Here is a 22819-nt window from a genome sequence, read left to right as displayed (position 1 = left end):
TACATGGTTCTCCACTTATATTGCTGTTCTAATACTTGACCCATTTATGATACTGCTAGTCATAGTTGTCTTCTTGATAACTTGATTCTTGTTATTTTAAAAAATAAAACAATTTGCAATGTAGATGACACAGATATTAATTGACACTGGAAGGTACAAGTTTTCTGGTCATTTGAATGAAAATATTTTTCAGCCATTAGTCTGTTGTGAGGGATTTGAAATGGTGCATAAGTTACGCTATTCTTAATGCATTTCGTTATAACTCAGTCTTGAATGGTTAGTAAAGAACACATGGGCTAGGTAGAGGACTGAATTCTTTGACTGCAATCAGCAGTTCTGACTTGATTCATTGTAAAGTCACATGGTCACACCATCCACTTTTATCTGTGGCACTTGAGTTTTGAGCTTTGCATTAATGCCACTGGATATTAATAGACCATTGTTACCCAGAGCAGATTGGATTCCTGTAAAACAATACTTTGTTTTGAGAGTGTAGTCTGTATGGGCAGCATTACACTGAATACACCAATCACCGACAGCACGGATAGGAAATGTTGGTAGCTTTGGGATGATATAATTGGCTAATACTTGATGAAAAAATGGTTAAAATAAACCCAGCCACTTTGGCATCTAAATTTGCATATGTATGCATCTATTTTTAGTTAGTGATTTGACTATGTTTCATGATTTTTAACACCTTACCTTGGTATTAGGCAGATGCTGTTAAACTATATGAGAAAATTTTAATCTTTTAAAGTATCTACTAATACATTAGTTCAGAAGTTTGTTCTTAAGGTTTAAATAGCATTTTCGGGTGAACTTTAATTTTTTTGTAGTGTGACTTTGTTTTTCGTTTTGATTTTTTCAATTAACAATAAGCTGCTTGTAAACAAAGCAGTGAGTTATTTTATATTAACTGTGCTCTGAAATAGATTCCCCATTCCTCTGGCTATCACCAACAGTGATTTAATTTGCTTAAATAAAGCTGGGCCCAGTAGTTTTGCTTCTATTCTCAGACTGCAATCTGTGCAATCTAACATTAACTCTTGCCAGCCCTGCTGTAAAGTGTTTATCATTTGCCATTAAAGAAAATAGCAAAGGGAGGAAGCTTTCATTGACTAAGCACATTTTTAATGCCTAAGAAGTTGCAAAACATTTCTAGTAGTGCTGTGATAGTTGGTTATCAAAGCCAGATTCTTCCACTCTGTACCCTGCTGACTTGATGATGGTGTGGATAATAAATCCTGTGCCACTATTCCAAATGGAGATCCATATTTGTATGTAAAGTTCAGTGTTTTTGTTTATTCTTCCAGAGGTAATCTTAAACTCTACCAGTATCAAATTATAAGAAGCGATATATTAGAATCTAGATTAATACTATTGCAGTATTTATTTTTAAACTCATCCAATGGTGTATAGGATTGTTTCTAGTTCTTAGCAATTTTTAACAATGCTGAAAAGAACATTTTTATATGTGTCTTACATCATGTAAGTATTGTCTATCTATAGGGAATATTTAGGAGTAGAATTGCTGGGTTAAAAGGTATGCATTTTTGGGTGAGTTTAAAAATGAGTCATTTAAACTACTCAATGGACAGTTGCAATAATAGATTATGTAATTTGTTTTTTATAATAATAGCCAAAATTTAACTTATTCTGTTAATGTTAGATAATGTATCAAGCATTTAATATATTTTCTTGCTTAATCTTTTAATTAGGGAATATATCAGAAAAAAATAAAGCATAAATGTGTAACTTCATTAAGTGATCACCAACCAGATCAAGGAATAGAACATTGCTGGCACCCCAGAAGCCCTCTGTGCACCCTTTATAATCCCCTGCACCGAAAATAGTCATTGTCCTCTTTCCTGACTTGCGATGAATTTTTTTTTTTTTTTTTTTTTTTTTTTTTTGCGGGGAGGAGTGATCATTTTTTTGAGTCTTGGTCTTGATCTTTTTTTAATGGCTTCTTTTTTTTTTAACCTTTATGTGTTCCTAAAGACTGTTAGTCTAGTTTTGACTGCTTTAAAACTTTATATGGAATTAGAGTATTTTTAAAATCTGTCATCTTTTGCTCACCTGTGTTTGTGTATATTTATAATTCATTCATTTTTGTTGCTAATTTTCTTCCATTATATGAAGTGCTACAATTTACTCTGTGGTTACGGATGTTTGTGGGTGTTTTTAGTTCTAAGCACTTATTAACAATGCTGATAAGAACATTTTTATATAAGTGTCCTGCTTCATATAAGTATTGTTTATCTATAGGGATATATATAGAAGTAGAATTGCTGGCTTAAAAGGTATGCATTTTTTCAACTGAGGAAGATAATGCCCAAACCTTTTTTCCAAAGTTGTGTACCAATTTATATTCCCACCAGCAGTGTATGAGAATTTCTGTATTCCATACAATCAGCATATTTTTTTACTTAATCTTCTCAAACAGTATGGGGTAGGTAATATTATCTCCTTTTTATAGATGTAAACTGTAGGGCCATAGGGGTTAAACAATTTGCCAGAATTCATATAGCTAGTGAGTAGCAGAGCTGGAATTTAAGCCTGGATCTAACTGAGGAGCAGACACTTAAATTTTTACTTCTTACTATTTCAGGACGTTCTTTGGAAAGCAGATTACCCATAAAGTCTCAATATTCATTCAGTATGTCTTTGATTAAAATGACAGGAAAGATTTGTGCCCTTGTGGACCTTCCATTTTAATACATGTTGAAGGAGTGGAGGTAGGTACATAGATTATAAAAACTGAATTAGTAAAAAAATAATTACTGAGTGTGGTACATCCCTTGAAGAAGGTTTTTAAAGGGGCACTGATGAGAAGAAACTATGCTGGGTGCTCTGGGAAGGAAGCTACGTTTAGGCTAAGATCTAAAGGATGATCTCAGATCCGTCTTCAAAGTATGTTAAAGGCTTTGACTTTCTCTTCCCAGGAGAAAATACTTTAAAACTGGTATTTCAGCAATAAAGCAACATGTCAAATTAAATATTTTAGTTAGAACTCTTTCAGTAATTTTCTAATTTAAAGGATGGGAGTTTGAGGGTGTATAAAGATTTCAAGGAAAAACAATAGAAATAGGAAAGTGGTCTGTGATTGGAAAAGTACAGAGACCTTCTAAAACAGACTAATATTTACCTTTTCTTTAATCATGCCAAATATTACTATGTGTGATTACAAAACAGTGATGACAAATCTCAAGAATTCTGTGTGGATAATTTTATTTTTCAAGCCTTCCTGAAAGGGCATGGATGTGTAGGTAGAATCAGGGGTCAAGAGGTTGCGTAAGTAAAGCATTTAAGAGGAGAAAGAACTTAGTAGGACTTAGCATTTGATTAAAATGAGTTGCTAGCTTGAGAAGCTAATGTGGGTTTGTAATTGGAAAAAGAAAATCCTAGGTAATACACAAACTGAAGGGCCTATTTTACCCACCCTCTCTACCACCATAGCCTCCAAATAAGCTTCCAGAGTTAAAGATCTCACATGACTCTAGGACACAATTTCATAGTGAGACATTTTACATGCCTTCCCAGATGGATTGTCTGGACACCAGCAATTCTTTCTCCTCCAGAGGTGGTCTCGTGCGGCTGTCTGTAACAGTCCTGAAGGGCGAAGAGTTGCTTAGACATTGAAGACTGAGGAGTTCGTACAAAGCACCAAGAGATTTCTGAAAATCCCCTCTGGTGCCATATAGTGCAGAACTTGGGCTGTCATTTTTGTTTTTATGAGGATTATGTCAGAAACCCTTAGCTTATGTAGATTTGGAAGCAGAGAAAGGAGGGAAGGATGAAGCAAGGTAAAGAGTGAAAAATAGCTGGGCAATTGGGAATTTCGAGTGGGATGGTTTCCTGAGTTGGGTGATTTGTCTTTTGTCACCTTGCCAACAATAGATAATTAAAATAATTCACTTTGTCTCGCTATAAAGTGTGGAGTTCTGCCAGTTAGAAGATTCTTTGCACTGCCACCTTAATACCTGCATGATTTTGGGTAAGTTTACCTGTAAGATGTGCCAGTTCAGGGAAGTAGTACATGTAAGTATTCAGAGAAGTATGTGACACACAGTAGGCTTTCAGTAAGCCCTGGCTGTTTTTAAAGGAAGCCAGCCAGATTATGAGGGTCTCATATACTAAGAATTCTTATTTTGCCCAATGGTTAATGGGTAGCCAGACATAGATATTATGAACAACTGTGTTTTGTAGAGAACTTTTTTCTTGACTGTAGGAAAACTACTGTTTTGATGTATCTTGTAGTATTACTTAGCACAAAAAAATCTGACGTGTATCACAATAAACTTGAATTGGGTTGGATTCTGTGCCAGGGTTCACCTCACTCCAAATTGCAAAACCAATTTATTGCCTAACCTATAAATCCATTCTTAATCCAGAGTTGAACTTGTAAAAAGTTCTCTTAAAGTCATGGGGAAAAAAATAATCTCTTTCCTTGTTTCCAAAGTGTGCGTGTTGTTACAGGAAATAGTAAGAGAATTGCTTAGAAACAGATAGAAATGATGTGTATTCAACTACTAAAGCAGCTCGTTACACTGCTAAATAAGCTTTTCCATCTTGTTTTTTATTTAGCACAAGTGTTGGTTTGGGATAGAATTTAAAACTTCTGGAAAGGATTATTTCAATTTTAGCATTTGGATGATGTGATATGCCAGAATAATTTGAAATTGGATAACTTGAGTGCGGGTAAACATTGTGTATATTTTAAGATATTCTCTACCATAGCTACTACCTTGTACATAGCATCTTCTGAATAAGCAGTTTAAATGCATTAAAGACTTTATAGCTATATATAAGCTCCCCCTTCTTTTCCTGTTCATTTTTTTTCTGTCACTTAAGATTATTTGGTAAGGTTGATTTACTGTGTAAAAGGTAACATCAGTTGTGATTGGGATCCAGATTTTATTTCATTGATCAAAATGCTAGAAAGCAATGTAGTTCCCTAGTCTTCATTTCGCGTGCTAAATGATTGTTTGACCTGTATTTTGTGGCAGCAAGAAGATGATTAGGTAGTATATGTAATGTCATCTTACTGAAAAACTAGTAAAACTCTCTCATATGACATCCTACCTTTCTCCCTTTACAGCCTTCTTCATTTTTGATAAATTAGCTTTGTTTTTTTATGTAAGCAAACACCTTATCTTACACAGTCCTCACATGAACTATGTAAGGTAGTGTATTAGTTTAATAGCCACTTTCTAGTTGCAGAGGTGATGCCGATAGAAAATCTTGTTCATCTAAATAAATGGACCTTTACACAGAAGTATAGATTCACAGTGGGCCCATAAAACATGATCAAGATATAATGCAATATATATTTCAGAGATACAGTGTGAGAACAAAGGGGAGAGGATCCCTAGTTGCCAAGACTTAAGAGGTGCTCACTGGCATGGACCTTGGTCCTTCGTATACTGTGATGGGTTTGAGCTTCCCAGCAGGTGCCACAGGAGTAGCATTGACGACACTGAGAGCATGTGCAGGCCCAGGGAAAGTGCTGTCTTTGCTCTGATAGGGTCAGCTGAGTATGTAATCTTGTTCTTGTCAAAAAGTGGCCACCCATTGAAAAGCCAGGCCTCGGCATAAGTTTCCTACCAATCCTTTTGAAATGTATAACAGTGAGTCACACTCTCACATTTCTAACATGGCACTGAAACCTAAATTGCCATATTATAATCAAGTCTTATCAGCTGGCTTGGTAGTCAAGCTCTAGAAGCCTTGGCTGCTTTATGTGGCTGTCTTATTACAAATTGATCTTTATTTACAGAGCCTTAAGATTCCAAGGGGATAGTACTGATAGGCAGGGATTATTATTTCCATTTTACAATTGGGAAACTGTCACAGAGAGGCTGTGACATGAAAAGGGAGGTTTTATGGAAAAGGAACTCAACCTTTTTTGACTGGAGTAAGCACTTAATTTAGTAGAGGCTGTTTGTTATAGTGGAAAATGCCCTGGGTTTAAGATAAAAGACCTACCTTTTATCTCTAGCCTATACTATAAAAATAGCAACTGGGAGGCCTGCAAAATATCTAGTATGGTGCTTGATAAAATTGATTAATAAGTATTTGTTTCATGAATGAGTGGAAGGATGTGATAGTGGTTTATCCCCAGAAACTGCTTTTTGCAACTGCAGACTTTTCAAATAGAAGAATAAAATAAAATAAAAATAAAAACAGCTGAAGTTATTTTAAGGGATTGGAACATTTCTCTCTTCAAAGGGTATTCATACTTGAGCATCCTTAAGTCTACTTGGAAACAATATTGTGACAGCCATAGACCTAAAGAGATACTTGGATATAGTGTTGCTCAGTTGTTCTTTAAAACACCCATAAAACAAAATAAGAACCCAAACATTTTCCCTTCTCCCAGATTTTAAAAAAAAAAAGTACACTAGATTACTGTCTTTTGCCTGGTATAGCCTAATATTGCTGAGCAAAGATATTTTACCAAGCCTTTATCAGATTAATTGTAAACACAGAATAAATTAGCATAAAAATGAATAGATTGGTAATAGACTTTCCCAGAAATGTGTTTTATTAGTATTTTAACTATATTGAGAATTTGCACTGTCTAGACAGTCTTGATCTTTCTTTGTACAATAATAAACATCTTTATTCAGCCTTTATTCAGGCTGAAATTCAGAGGGCAGATCTGATCTGGAAATGTATAAGAGCCATTCCTTACTACGTATCACACATAGATGGTGTTTAAAGCTATAGATCTGGGGAGATGACCATAGAAAGAATAGAAAAAGAGATGGGTCTAAGACCAAGTGTTAAAGGGACTGGTACCACTTTATTGCTGGGTAGAAAAGGCTGAGAGATTGTGATAATTTCACATAAAGTTTCAACAAAGAGGGAGTGGTCAACAGTATCATAAGATGTTGTAAAAATCCACTGAGACGGGCTGAAAAATGTACACTATATTTGGCAACATAGAAGTCTTTGGATGTCTTAATAAAGCTATTTTGGGGTTGTGGCATGGTGAAGCCAGGATGGCATGCACTGAGGACCTGCTGTAGTATTCCTACAAGTTTGGCTGGGCATTTGAAGAGGGGGTGTGCAGTGTGCAAGTAAGATAACTGTGGTTAAAGGAGAGTGGTCAAGTTGAGGTGAAAATTTAAATATACAAGGGAGAATATCCACAGTGTAGAAATTCCCCTTTGACCATGGTGACCACTGTTGCCTTTCATTCTTGTGTTTTCTGTATTCTCAGAAAAACGTTGAACTCTTCACATTGTCTCTCCCCATGTTTCTCTTTTCATTCTTTTTCCATAGCTTCACCCTCTAGCTCTTTATCCCTGTCCCCACTCCTAAGTTCCAGTCATGAATTTTTTAACTGCCTGATAGAACTCTTTAACTGATTGTCTCATGGCTCCTCAAATTCAACATGTCCAACCGAGCTAATCATTTCCTTTCAGACAGAGGTAACTTGTTAGCATCTCTGTTTCTTTCATTAAGAAATCCTTCCAATTGCTAAGCGTCTGCCTTTCCGGGTCTTCCACTGGCTCCTCTGTTTTTTCCTCTCTTCCCCGCTCTGTTCTCGCTCCCAGCCTAATCCCTGCCTTGTAGACTCAGATTCACAGGGCTACTTTTTGAAAGACCATTTTCCCAAATAAATATAAATTAATTTGGTCCACCTCATTTTATATGGTGTTAGCCATAAAATCATTTATGCTATTGTTTTTGACATTCGTTATGTAAACACAAACTCATCATTTCTGTGAAAATGGTAGGGAGACTGAAGATTTTATGTACCTTTCTATTAGTATAATTTATAGTTCATAATTGTATATGTGAAATTTTCCTGATAGTAAGATTTTTGCACAATTTTGTGTTTCTGTAGATAAAATGTCATACTCAACAACTTCCTTATTTCTCTGAAACTAATGTATTTATAAGAACAAAATATGTATTCTGCTTTGGTTTCCTGTTTAGGAAATGAATATAATTATAGACCTAATTTCACTATATTTAAATCTATTGATTGAAATATAAATAAAAAATACTCATTTGATTTTAATTTTTGAATTGTATTTTAGAGATTAATAACACTTTTTAAAATACAGCTATTGGAACATGATAAGGAAATTAAACTTTGATATTATTTGGATCTGTCTTTATTTTAAAATACTACTTCATACACTCAGGAAAATCTTCGTTTTTTGGATATAGTTGTTCATAGTGGTGGAAACTAGTGTAATTATTGCTAGATCTTCAACTTGAAGGTGGAATTCTGATAACCACCCACAGGGAAAATTTTAAGATGCCTGCATGCTTCTGAATTATTAAAAAGACACCCACGTCAATACTTGGCCTTGGAGAAGGTAGCCTATTAAGTACACACATTTTTAGCTGTCTTTTAATAGAGATGGGAAAGAAATGTCTCTTTGCATATTACTATAGGCATTATATTTTCTTGTAGTACTTGGAGGTTATATAATATTTTAAAGTATTATTTTATAAGTTGCCTGAAAAGCACCAGATATCCTAGAATGAAAACTAAGGAACATTTGTCTATTTTAAAGTCAACTGAGTTAATAGGCATATATTTTTGTTTTGGCTTTATTTGAATAATTGAACATCAGTTCCCATCAGGAGTCTTTTTTGGGAGTAGGGTTGGGGGAATTCAGTGATGTCTGACTGTCTAGAACACATACAGCAGTGGAGGTCAAGCCAAAGTGGGTTTCTCTTATGATTGAGCCACACAGGCCTATGATTACATTTTTTCTATTTCTACATATTTCTAACAAGCTTAATAGTTACTAGTTTCCATGTTTATACTGAATTCTAAGTGAGAAAGAGGGATAAAAATAGGCAGACATATTGACTGAAATGAGGAGTGACATTCTGCAGTCCGATACAGAAGAGGTGAGAAAGATGACCAGAAGTAGTTATTTCAAAAAGCATTTCATGACCAGCAGTTCTCCTATGTGTATACCCAAGATAGGTGAAAAACATTATGTCCACACAAAAACTTGTGCACCAGTGTTTACAGCAGCATTGTTTATAATAGCTGAAAATGGAGAACAACTCAAATGACCATCACCTGATGAAGAGATTTTTTGAATGTGGTGTATTCATACAACAGAGTATTATTTGGCAATGAAAAAAGTGAAATACTGATAATGTAATATAACATGGATGAACCTTGAAAACGTTATGCTAGGTAAAAGAGGCCACATACAAAGGCCACATATCATATATTTCCATTATTCTATGCATGTGATATGTCAGTATAGCAAATCTATAGAGACATAAAGTAGGTGATTGCCAGGAGCTTCAGGAAAGGGAAAATAGAGAATAGAGTTTCTTTTGGGATGATGAAAATGTTCTAAAATTGACTGTGGTGATAATAGTACAACTTTGTGAGTACATTAAAAATCATTGACATTTACACTTTAAATGAGTGAGTATATGAATTATAGTTTAATAAAGCTGTTTTTAAAAAGTATAGCAGATTGGGATAATTAAAAAATTTTTTAATGGAAGTTTTATATGCCATAAGCCTGGGGCAGCCTTCTTTCTACCTTTTTTTTTTTTTAATTGAGGTACTGGGGATTGAACCCAGGACCTCATGCATGCTAAGCATGTGCTCTACCATTGAGCTATACCCTCCCCCTGCAGCCTTCTTATAGTACAATAATCCTTGATACAGTAGGTAGTAGTTATGAAACTATGTGTTGTAAGGGAAATGATTATAATTTATTTCTCTTGGGATCTGTTTTTAAAAATTTGTGAACTATCAAAAGTAGTTAAGATTAAAGTTCATTTTAAAGTTCTTAGTGGTCTTAAAATGATTTATTTTCCATGGATTTCACATAGTTGAAATTATAGCCATGTCTTTTAGTGTTAACATGGGGATTAGTTTAAATTTTGATTATTTTAAAAAACCTGGGTAAAATAATTTATAAAAAGAATGCTTAAAGAAATTATTGCATATAACTTACTATTAAGAAATTATTGCATATGACTTTTTTAAATTAAAGTTTACAGTGTTGTGTTAATTTGTTAATTTCTGGTGTACAGCATAGTGATTCAGTTATATGTATATATATTCCTTTTCATGTTTTTTTGTTATAGGCTATTAGAAGGTATTGAATATAGTTCCCTGTGCTATACAGTAGGACCTTGTGGTTTATCTATTTTGTATATAGTACTTAGTATCTGCAAATTCTGAACTCCCAATTTATCCCTTCACCTCCTTCTTTCCTCCTCTGGTAACCATAAGTTTGTTTTGTGTGTGTCTGTTTCTGCTTTGTAAATATAAGTTCATTTGTGTCCTTTTTTTAGATTCCACATATAAATGATATCATATGGTATTTTACTTTCTCTTTCTGGCTTGCTTCACTTAGTATAACAATCTTTAGGTCCATCCATCTTGCTGCAAATGGCATTTTATTCTTTTCTTATGGCTGAGTAGTATTACATTATAGGCATATAATTTATTATAATTTTTTTCTATTGCTTAAAAATCTAAGAATTTGTAGTAGGTAAGTATGTAAGTATGGAATATGAGAGCTGATCTAGGTTGATAGCACTTTGGAAAACCATATAGCAATAATGCATTAAATGGAATTAAATGAATCTACTTGGCTAACAGAAGTCAAAGAAAAAAATGGAAATTTGGATTATCACATGAATTTGCTGTGTTGTAACAGAACTTGCTACAGCTCATTTCTATGAAAAAAATTTATATTCAGAATTCAGTAGAGAGTGTGAACCACTGAAAATGATTTTTAAAAAAAAGGACTGTAGGAAATCTAGATCACAATGGTCAGAATTAAATGATAATTTAGTTGGCTCTTCTGCATTTAAAGAATGCTTGAAATACAGCTGTAGTTTGTTCCTTGCTGTTGAGATATGGGTAGAGGAGGAACTGTGGAGATAGTGTTAGGGACATGATTCTAGATCTGGGACATTTTCAGTCTCCCAACACTTCCCTCCACCCTTAATGACCTGTTTAAGGCACTGCTACTGGTTTAGAAATTTGTCATGTGCCTTGGGTGTGTTAGGACTGAACAAAAGTTGAGAACCATGGAGAGAGGGAGAGAATGTGAAGAACGAAAAACTAAGAATTACTGAATCAGACATGAAACATAAAGCCTTAGAAGGAAACACTAGTTGTGAAAATGCATGTCAACCAGTTCATGTCTGAATCTGAGAAAAATTAGAAAGGAAAGAATGGAGAGCGCTGAGTGACTGACTGAACACAGAGAAGGGATGAGTAAAGGCAGGAGTGAGTCCTGCTGTCAGGGACTATAAAGGGAAGCCTGTTCATGGGTGACTAGGAGGATTCCTGTACAGTTATCACTGAATTTCAGATATGGGATGGATGCCAACTAGGCAATATAAAGTTGTGCCTGGGGAGACGGTCTAAATCGCAGTCCTGGCTAGCCTGTACTTAACAAACAGTATTCATTGTGTGCTCCAGATACCACCAAAGTATAATTAAAATTTGAAATTATTAAAATAGGTTTGCTGTCATGATAAAATTTAAATTTTTAAAATTCCCAGTAATTTAGGTTTTATTCCACTTAATGGCTTTACATTTTCCTCTGGTAAAACACTCAGAAACCCTTGATTGTTGGAAATCTGTACTGTGTCCTCCTAAACATGGACAAGTGTATGTAGTGATGTTTGTTTTTATCAGGTGATATTAAACTATGAATAATTCTTAAGCATAGTTTACATTTCCTTTTATCACCAGGAACCTTTTGAGGATGGCTTTGCAAATGGGGAAGAAAGTACACCCACCCGAGAGGCTGTGGTTACGTATGCTGCAGAGAGTAAAGGAGTTGTGAAGTTCGGCTGGATCAAGGGTGTACTCGTATGTACTTAAAGACTTTATTTTAGAATTATAGCATTTCTGTTTATTAAAAAATCTTCCTAATCGCGTTAATTCTCTAGAGAAGGCTTTTTCTTTTTTAAACTGTTTTATCTGAGTGTTATGGAGGACCAAATTAATAACTTACACCTCTCATCCTTATGGGTATTAAATCCAGCAAAGGAAATAATTTAATCAAAATATACTTGGTTACCTCTAAATGATATTTTATAACCTCTTGTGAATCTCACATATTGTCACTTTTCAGAAATTAGGTATGAAGCTATTAAATCTATGAGAGCGTCAGAATCAAGAAAGCTGGGCAGGCAGTTTAGCTGAAATAAGCCTGCCTCCTTATCTTTAGAAGAGAAATGTATAGAATTTAACAAGCACAGAATAAAGGAGAAATACGTAAGTGTTGAGATCACTTCAGTAGTCAGGACTAGGTGATTAAGTTTCAGATTTACTTCTGTTTTTCTGTGTTTGAGTAGGTACTAAGAATCTGACTAGAGTAGATAGTCTCATCAAGACTTTGGAAGCACTAAATTAGAGGGAAAACCCTAATTCTAGTAGTAATTTTATTGTCTAATCAGGGTACATGTTAAGCTCTGAGTCGTACTGTTTGCCTATTCTTCGATTTTGGTCTTTTAGAAGACTGTGTTCTATATAGGAGCATAAGGAATAAAAGTAAAAATAATTTGGGCATACTGTCTTACAAAGAGTTTAGATTTTGAGAGATGTGTGAACAATTTTGTGTTGACAAATATTATCTAATACTTAAATCTGCTGTAGAAATCATGAAATGAGGCTGTTATAAAAGAATAAGCAAAAATTAAACCTATATTGAGAAAAGGGAACATAAACTATTACTTTTTAGAGTTGAAGTCTTAAAATACTCCTTGTACCTTTGTTGTTTATTTGCTCCTGCTGCTTCAGATAATTGTAGTGGGTGTATGTGTGTATGTGTAGATAAAATATGTACATACAAATACTCATATGTTACATTACACTTAAATTAGCTCATGTAAGATCTCATTAAGCTCTTCAAAAAGCTGTTAAAGAAAAGGGTGGGATAAGAGTTAGATTGGAAACAACTTTCTATAGTTTTAAATATGTTATTCTGCTATTGGCTAATTTAGCATTTACTGTGCATTGTGTTTGATTACTCTTCATCTGTGACTTGACCTCATTTTCTTTCCTAGGTACGTTGTATGTTAAACATTTGGGGAGTGATGCTCTTTATTAGATTGTCATGGATTGTGGGTCAAGCTGGAATAGGTAAGTAAAGTTACAAACTGCTTGATTCATTTGATAATGAATAGGCAAAGTGGCTGTGTGCATGTGTAGGCTCTGAGCCTCAAGTCTCTTTTCTTTTTCCCTAAAGGTCTGTCAGTCCTTGTAATAATGATGGCCACTGTTGTGACAACTATCACAGGATTGTCTACTTCAGCAATAGCTACTAATGGATTTGTACGAGGAGGTAAATTCAGTCTTCTCAGATCATCATCATTGGATTACCGATACTAAATTAATATTTAAGTCTTTGTTTTTCTTTAAGGTAAAAAATAATTATATCAGGTCTGTATAGGCAAGAAAGTTGCTGTTGAGTGCTTTTGAACTAAAATTTTGCAATATGAAATTTTGTGTTGATCCATACACAAACCTGTATGCTTCAAGTTGTTTAGAGCGTTCAGTATGTTTGGCAGCAATGTAGTCCACAAAATCTACCTTGTGAGATTTCACTTTGCCTAAGGAGAAAACCCAGGACACCAGGAGAATGGCATGGAGACCCTTGAGAACAAGAAGAAAAATCTGTTTTCCAAACCAAAACTCATCATTTAGCTGGGGTGAGAGGAAGAGCCTTAGAAAAAGGAGAGAAAATTTATACTAGCCCCTGTAAAGTCATAGTAGATCAAATGAGAAAATAATCAACTTGTTCCTTCTGTCTCAACTGTCTTTGCATATCTGTATTTGACATTATATACATACAATTTCTGCTTTAACTGCATTGGTATTTGGAGAAAGAGAGAACCAGATTGAGCTTTCCATTTTTCCCCAGTCTTCATATTTCTTAAATACCAGAGGAGTCAGATCACTATGGCCCTCGGGAAAGCTGGCAGCTCACGTCAATACAATTTTGACTATGCTGAGCATGCATCACTGTTGGCTGAAGTTTCGTTGTGTACATGAATCTGGATTGAGCAAGTTGGGGTTTAAGATGTGGATATGTCCAACAGTTAATTAGACACTGCTGTGAGATTCTTTTTGGTTTCTTATGTGCTGAATGCCTCATGCTTCATTTCATTCTGCTGCTATTGGGGAACGAAAGCTGAAGGAGAAATGGGGTGGAGTGTTAGGTGTTTGTGAGGATCAGCAAAGCATCAAAGAATTTCTCCTTATCTTCAGCCCTTTGAATCTAGGTTGTGATCCTCGAGGGGAATGAGTCATGAACCCACTGTCAGCATGAACCCCAGACTGTTTTCCCTGCGAATTCAAAATTATGGGAAGCATAGATTTTCCTGTATTGTGACTAAAAAGACATCTCATCTTTCGGTACTACCAGTAGTTTTCATGTATATTTATGAATGCCTTGGAGACTTGCATCTAGTCTTCTCTCCTGGGATACCGAGGAGGTGTGAGAACGTGGAGTGCATGAAGGTGTGTTCCAGCAAAGTACCACATGTTGCAGTTTTGCCTGAGCTGCCTCAAAATGATAGTCAGTTCATGAAGTAAGAAACTTTAGGGAAAAAGTCATTGGATTATACAATTTGGAGTTCTTCTGTTACCAGATATTCATAAATGAGAAAATAAATAAGCTTGCTGAAATAATGAAACCTAGAGAAAGTCATTGATGTAGAGAAATGTCCAAATACTTTGAAGCTTTGCTAGAAGTCATTCATTTTTCACTTAACAGTCAGTGACTTTAGAAACCAAGATGATCCTTTATAGAATATAAACAAGTTGTATCATCTGCAGTGAAAGTCCCCAGAGATTATTTCAGTGAATGTCAACCCGTTCTGTCTCCTCTCTATCTGCTTTGCAGACTTGGAGATCCGTGACAGGATTTATTTGGTTTCTTGAAAGAACTATTTCTGTGTGGAAGAAAGTAGATACAGGTATAAAACCAATGAGATTATATTGTATTCTGTATTCATGATTCTAAATTGAAAGTATGACTCATACATTTTATCCCAAAAGGATATATTTCTTAGCTCTTTCTAGGAAAGTCACTGTACCACATGACCAACGCAGTATCACTGAGCACCCCTAGTGCCTACATTGTGTATTTCCATACAAAGGAACCAGGGAATCTTGGAGGAATGACTTATTCCTGATTTGGGCTGGAAATGTACTAGAGGAGCCTAGACATCTTTTCACAGCAGAAAGGAAAGAAGGTAACAGGCTGCTAGTTACATGTCAGAAGCACCCAGTAGCCACATTGAGGAAGCTAACACTGACTCAAGTTTGGATAGTTTGAACAGCAATACTACTGCTGCTACTGATTTAAATGAAAGCATGATTTATGACAAACTCCGTAAGTTCACAGACATCACACAAAAAAATCTTTTTTTACCTTTGAAGAGTGCTAGGCAACTTACTATGAAAATTGATAAATAAAGGTAAAGAATCTATTGTGAACCAAGTTTCCTGAATGAAAATTTCCTTATCTGAACTCAGTGTAACCAAGAAATTGATAAGAGATTTGTTCTTTAGGTCATTATTCTACAAAATAAGTGAAAAAACAAAGAGAATTAGAATATTTCAACTTTGTAAACTTTTTGCTCAATAAGAATACCTGCGAAGTATTGTTTCCCAACAAGTTGAATCTGAATTGCATCATACCTATAGCTCAAGGAAGCATTTTATGGAGTATGTATGGGAGAGATGAACTTACTAAGTGACACTAGAGGCTGACGACAGCAGATGCTGGAATGGGGATCTTTCCGGAACAAGGAATCCTTGTTCAATAAAATTTCCCAAGGAGCAAAAAAGATAAAACAAATTTTAAAAGACTCAATGTATAGATGTGAATTTATTAACAATAAATTATTTTATCTTTTAGTAGCTCTAGGACCTAAAGTGCCTGTGTTGCATGCCCTCTAGCACAGCTTCCTCTCTTGAAGAGGCTACATAAGATGAGAATAATAGAGCTAGAAGCATCCAGGGGGGCAGGGCGCAAAGGCTTTGATAGGAGAAATGGAGGGGTACTATGGGAATAGTGATGTCTGGAGACCCATCTTAATTTCCTTTGGACTGAAAGTTGATTGTTAAGGGAATTAATAAGGAAATATCTTACCCAGTGTGCTTACAAAAGGTTGTGGTTGCTCTGTCTAATAATTTCAGTTTGAAAAGCTCTCTTTTAAACTTGAGTACGTAGTTATTAATATAAAGAACTATTCTGGGGTAGTGTTTGACAGTTTATCTTGATTCTCAACTGAATTACCACATTTTAATTTTATTAATGTTGAATAATATTTTATTCTTGTTTTGTAAGGTATGTGTTTCCAGCTCTGCGGAAGTGTATAAAATGTATACTTTGCCTGTGCTTTATGCCAAAGGAGAGATTTAATGTTACTAAGTAGCTTTAACATTGGCTTTAACAGTACATTTTAGAGATTAAACAGATACTAATCTAGAATAGTGTAGTTTTTTAAAAAATATAAATTAACTGCCAATTTGTAAACAAAGTGTCTGGTTGTGAAGTCTAGGATGAAAATAATTTGAAAATATTCAGGGTTTTTAAAAAAGAATCAAAACTTAGAAAATACAAGATGCTTAATTTCAGGCTTGATTAGATTTTGCTAGTGATTTTTGGGTGGTAGTTAAATCTACCAGTGGCATCTGAGAGAACCATCCCCTCAATTCTCTGCCTACCCAGATTAGGACTAGGAGCACCAACTAGCTGATGGAGTCACCCCCTTTACCTTCATCTCTGGTGTAGTCCCTGCCGTAACAGGCACATTCATGCTCTACAGATTATTGTAGCTAGGAACCCCAAGCTGTTTCCTGTTCTGCAAATCCTACCAGTGTTTTTAAGAACTTGGATTTTACAGAATTTATTTGGGTCATGTGTAACAGGTTCTGCAACTTAGATGGTGCTGGTCAGTAGCCACTTTCCCTCAGATCTGCATTTCCTAGATTTCACAGACCAGAGTTTCTTCCATCCTCAAATAATTCATCTCTGAATATCAACTGATTTATGAAATAGAGAACAACTGCAGGCGGCCTTTCGTAAGATGCAAATGTAGATTCTGGTTTTGGAACTACACTGTATTATATGAACTGAGACATAGAAGCAAGCAATTCCTCACCCACTTTCTGGTTTGGAGCATTTACTTTAAACTGGAGGTCAGTCCAGCTTAAAGTAAAAACCCAAGGTACATCAAAATTTTGATAGGTAATTCTGAAAATGTAAAGTCATTAGAAATCTACTTATTCTGTGACTAAGATGAAGTTTTTGTTCCTTATATTTCAGTCAGTCAACAGAAAATTGTTGAGTTCTTCAAGGCAGGCACTGGATTTGCAACAATGAAAGCCAGACAAGTTCCTATTTTCTTGGAGCTTATGTTCAGATAATAGTGGCATTTATTTTTTGAGATTTAACTGCTAGGCGTGATACCATGGTCTTCACATACATTATCTAATGTAGTGCAGCACTGCTGTTGCATTATGCAAAAATGAAACAAATACACTTTTTTAAAATGAAATTAAATTTTCTGCAGATTCTGCTGGTGACTATAAAATGTCTGCTATATGTCAGAATTACTTTCACATACTCATATCTTTTTGTTTTCTCTGAAATAATTGACCTCACTTCTGTATACAAGTAAAGCCAAACACTGGAAGTGAGGAAAACTAACATTTTTCACATGTTGTAAGTGACAGAAAGTACTTTCTGTATTGGTAAAATAGATTGTCATTGATCATCAGAGTTTTTGTTTAGTCCATTATATAACTTTATTAATTATTATCATTACCAGGTAGAAAGTTAGATCACTTATTTTTTTTAACATGAGCATTTAAAACTGTAAATTTCCCTGTAATTCCTGCTTTAGTTATATCCCACTAATTTTGATATGTTTTGTTTTTATTATCATTCAATTCAAAATACTTTTTAATTTCCCTTGTGGTTATTCCGTTATCAGTGGGTTTCTTAAAAGTGTCTTGCATAATTTACAAATATTTAGTAATCCATATATTTAACTCTCTTGTGGTCAATAATGCCATCTCATTTCTGTTCTTTGAAATTTATGAAGACTTGTTTTATGGCCAGTGATCATAAGTTTCTTGATTAACCTAGTCAGGGTTTTGGTTATTGATTTTTAATCTAGTGAAAGCTATAGGGAAGTATATCCTTAAATCAATATGTAATCATAGTGGAACCCATCATATATGGTATTGTTATTACTTAGTATCTGTGGTGTCTGACTCATTTATGTCCTCTGCACTCAGGAGAATTGAGTATTTTATGGCCAAGTTATGAGATCCTATGAGGGTATTTTTTTCATATCAAGCTCTGTTTGCCTGGGCAATAGATTTTTTAAAAAGAAAATAGTTTTTTTCTGTTGTTGCTTTTTAATTGATCTTAATTTTTTTTTATCATAGTCTTTAGCCTATTCATTGATAAAGAAAGGCTGATTTCATCATACATATTGTACTGTGTAAGCAAGTCAGAGAGACCTGAGCTTAAGCCCAGTTCTTCCCCTTGTACGTGCATGGCATTGGTCAAGTTATTTAACCTTTTTAAGCCTTGATTTTCACATATCTAAAGTGGGGATAATAATTGTACAGCATAGAAGTTAGGGGTGCTGACCGTTGTGCAGTTGAAAATCCATGAACTTTTGAGTCCCCCAAAACTTAAATAGCCTGCTGTTGACTAGAAGCCTTGCGGATAATATAAACAGTTGATTAACATACATTTTGTATATGTGTTATATACTGTATTCTTACAGTAAAGTAAGCTAAAAAAAGAATGTTATTATGAAAATCCTATTTAAAAAAGTACATTTACAGTACTGTACTGATACCATATGTTTATATCATCTGTCTACAAGATGATTTATCTGAGTAGCCACATCAGTATTGTCTTATATGATACAAAACACTACATATCTTATATGTATTACTAACACTAGAGATAAAAAATGAAAAGATAAAGTGAAAAAAGAAATTTGTATTTATTTACAGGTCTAACCATGCACTGATAGCAAAGAGGCAGCACTGCGATTGCTTTATTGTAGCCCAGTATAGTGATATGATTGCTTTGTGGTAGCCCAGGCTATTCAGTAATGAATGAATCATTACACAGTTTTTATGGCATACAGTAATTGCAGTCATATTCATAATACAGTATGGGGAACATTGTTACATTTTTTAAAAAACCACTCATCTGTGATGATACACAATTTCTCTAATTCAGAGAGAGAGAGATTAACACATACTGTACAGTAATTAATTCTTTGAAGGCAAAGTTATAAAACCCTGAGAAAACTAACACATTATTACTTTTATGTTAAATATCACTCATACCTATGTAAGCACAAAGTAGTATCCACATATATTTTAGGCATTCATGACATTCCTAATTTGTTCTTAATTTCTTCAATATTTCTAGGCTACATGATTTATCTGCAAGTTTTTTCAGTGTTGCAAATCTCCAAAACGTTTTGAGTATATTTATTGAGAAAAATCCACATATAAGTGGACCTACACACCTAAAACCCATGTTGTTCAAGGGTTAACTGTACTTGCTAGAATTGAGTAAACTGTATAATTTTTAACAAAATAAAAATTTATGTGCCACCCTAAGCTGATTAGGAAATACACCAGTCTTTCTAAGTAGTAGGTCTTTTATACTATTTTGATGCTAAGGGGAAAAAAAGTAGGGGAGAAAACTACTCTTAAGCTGATTGCTTCTAGGACCCAGGAATGAAAGTGAGGCGAAATAGGGCAGAGCACTAGTACACTTTTGCTGTTCATCAGAAATTCAGAGTATAGGAAGACGAGAAGATGCTTTTATATTCTTCATGTGTAACTTCTTATTTTCTTAAAAAACCTTTTAAAAAGCAATGAAACTGTGTTCTGGGTTTTAAGTTTAGATATCCGAATTGGTAGAAGATTTTAAAGTAGTTCTGAAATCTCAGAATTTGTTGCTTATATTCATCATCTCCCTTCCCTTTATCTTTCCCCATGTCAAATCCATCATAAGATGTATTTTTTTCTTTTTAATAATAGAAAGACTTGAAATTTTATAAAATCAAAGCTTTAAACACATTACAAATGAATTCCCTGCTTTTACGGGTTCTGTTGGTGATAGTTCTCATTCTAAAGTTTATATTGTCAACTATGGAAACACATAGGTAGTTGACTGATTTCAATTAAGCTTTTATTGTGACTTGAGTTTCTTATCTATAAAATCAGAGTAAACAATACTTAATTCATTATTGGTATTGGTATCAAATGAAATAATTTACATGCATTTTGACAACGTTTCAAAATATAGTCCGTGATGATTATAATATTCCAGGGGTATTCCTTGTGATTAATTACAATGTGATTTAATATTTTTAGAACTTCAAGAGAGATCTTTATTTGACACAAAAAATTGTCATTATATAAGTCCATTAGAATTTTTAGTGTTGAAAACATTTTGGAGAAATTTTTAGTTTTCATCTTATTTTAAAAATGAGGCTAATATTAAATGCTCAGGTTGCATTCTTTTTCTTCAGAATTTCCAAGATGATAAAAATTATTAATTGGTAGAGTGCATCACTAAGGAAGTATTGTTGGATAGTTTTAAAGTATAGAATATTTTGAGAAACTTCATAACGTTAACAACAAAACCTGTCACAGGTATTTCCTGAATAACATTTGCGTATTTAGTACTTTATTAAACAGTAGAATTTTTTTTGTTGCATTTATCTTCATTATATTGGGGAAGCAATAGAAATAAATATTAAGCTGTTTAATGCCATTTCATTATATGGTCTTAAGAATGAAATACTTCATCAATGTCTAGCAAAATGTATATAACTTCATGTAACTTCATTATTATTGAAACTAAGTTTTGATTATGACGTAGAGGCCAGAAATAAATGAGAATTTTAGGAGAGCTCTTAGAGACTTCAGCTAAGCATTAGAGTGACTCAGAATTATAATACTGATATATTTTTTAAGTTAGAAAAATACTTGATTCATGATAGCTCAATTAATGTCTTTGTTTACTCTGCCTTTTAGGCAGGACTTATTAGAATACAAACTATATCTCTTTGGGATGCCAGTATACTGCTGTTCTTTAAGTTTCTTGTGATACTGTTTTTTACCTTAGTATTCACATTACTAGCAAATTACCATACTAATTTAAGTAACTGAAATCATGTCAATTGTGATTTTAAATGTTACATTAAGATTAAAAATATTATTTAGAAAATCATTGGGAAATGATCTTGGTGTCTGAGTATGAGGAGGACGCTGTTACCCATTTTAATCTAAGCTTTAGAAGAGAAAGTAGAGATTTAAATAGCAGAATGATTTTATATTTGACATGAAGAGAATTCTCTGGATGTTGAGAACTGTTAATGAATGAAGTGGGCTGTAAAGAATTCTTTCTGGGTGTTTCTTTCTGAAAATATGCTCACCCACTTGCCTTTTAGTTTAACTGCTGTGTTCACTGGAGGCATGTGCTTTGTGAACTCTTGTGTAATTAAAATGACTGTCTGACATTTAAAATCCTAACATTAGTACTTTTGTTGTTTTTTTTCCTTTTCTTTAGGAGGAGCATATTATCTAATATCTAGAAGTCTAGGGCCAGAATTTGGTGGTGCAATTGGCCTGATCTTCGCTTTTGCCAATGCTGTCGCAGTTGCTATGTATGTGGTTGGATTTGCAGAAACGGTGGTAGAGTTGCTTAAGGTAAATCACCTTTTTCTTGTCGTTTGTTTCCCAAATCTTTATTGAGGGTTTCCCAAATCTTTATTGAGAGTTGATGTGCCACTCACCATAGAAGATGCTAGGAAAGCAGCAAGGAACACAAAAGTCATCCTTCAAGAAGTTTAGTGTGGGAGAGGGACCAAAAGTTTATTATAGAATGTTAGAAATGGGTAATAGTAGGAGGCCTTGGCAACATGAAGGGGATCACTTAATTTACTATCCAGGAATGTGTGGCAGAGGAGTCTCAAGGCAGGGTTTTCCAAGGGAGTCTAGACGTTAGCAGGCAGATAGGAGTGGAGATGTATGGTATGAGGGGAATAAGGAAGAAAAAAGAGAAAAGATCTGGAAAGGGTAGAGTATGGTGTTTAAAAAAAAAAAAAGCCAACCAAAACTGAAACTATTTCAGTATGGCTGGCAAGAGATGTAAGATGAGAGGGGAAGAAAAGGATCATGTCAGGAAGAGTCTTATTTGTTGTTAAATTTGGGTCTTACCTTGACTGGAGTTGGGATCCATGACAGTCAGATTTGGGCCTAAGGAAATAACTGGCCACGATATAGAGGATGGATTTGTGGGGCCACAAAAGGAGATGGAGACCATTTAAAAGTTGCTGTAGCTCTCCTGGAAGGGGAAACGGTGGCTAATCTTATACCAGTGACCGACCAGTGGGGTTCGAGAGATGTGGGTGAGTTGGAGGGATTTTTAAAAAGTTGAGTAAGTGGACTTGATGAATGGGATTTGGGGAATTAGAGAAGGAGGGGGATTTAAATGGGTGGTAATGCGATTTAACTCTGAGAGAACTCAGAACAGTGTATTTTGGGGTGTCTAATTTGGTATATCTAAGTAGAGCTGGCTGGAAGGTAGTTGATGATACTGCTCTGAAGTTGAGAAGAGAACTGTTTTGAAAAGACTAGTTTGTATGTGTATAGTTAAAACAGCAGAAGTGAAATACGATTCAGTGTTATTAAATGAGAGAAACCTTGAGTGGACACCTGTGTTCATGTTAGGTTGTAACTGTTGTTCTACTGTAGTATACTATGTGTTAGGAAGTA

At 34.5% G+C, this 22819-nt stretch overlaps 1 protein-coding gene across 1 annotated transcript in view; it reads left to right on the top strand.

The window, feature by feature from the left end:
• The window catches only part of SLC12A2 (solute carrier family 12 member 2), an 84271-nt gene that overhangs the window by 12389 nt on the left and 49063 nt on the right, over positions 1-22819 (top strand). Inside the window, exons 2-5 of the mRNA XM_015247662.3 lie at positions 11723-11842; positions 13042-13117; positions 13224-13319; positions 21612-21751. Coding sequence (XP_015103148.2) covers positions 11723-11842; positions 13042-13117; positions 13224-13319; positions 21612-21751 — 432 coding nt within the window. The remainder of the gene's footprint in view (positions 1-11722; positions 11843-13041; positions 13118-13223; positions 13320-21611; positions 21752-22819) is intronic.

This window comes from Vicugna pacos, chromosome 3 (assembly GCF_048564905.1).
Source record: "Vicugna pacos chromosome 3, VicPac4, whole genome shotgun sequence".
Taxonomy (NCBI): domain Eukaryota; kingdom Metazoa; phylum Chordata; class Mammalia; order Artiodactyla; family Camelidae; genus Vicugna; species Vicugna pacos.
The sequence above is the reverse complement of the archived record's forward strand: the minus strand, read 5'-3'. Positions and strand labels throughout refer to the sequence as shown.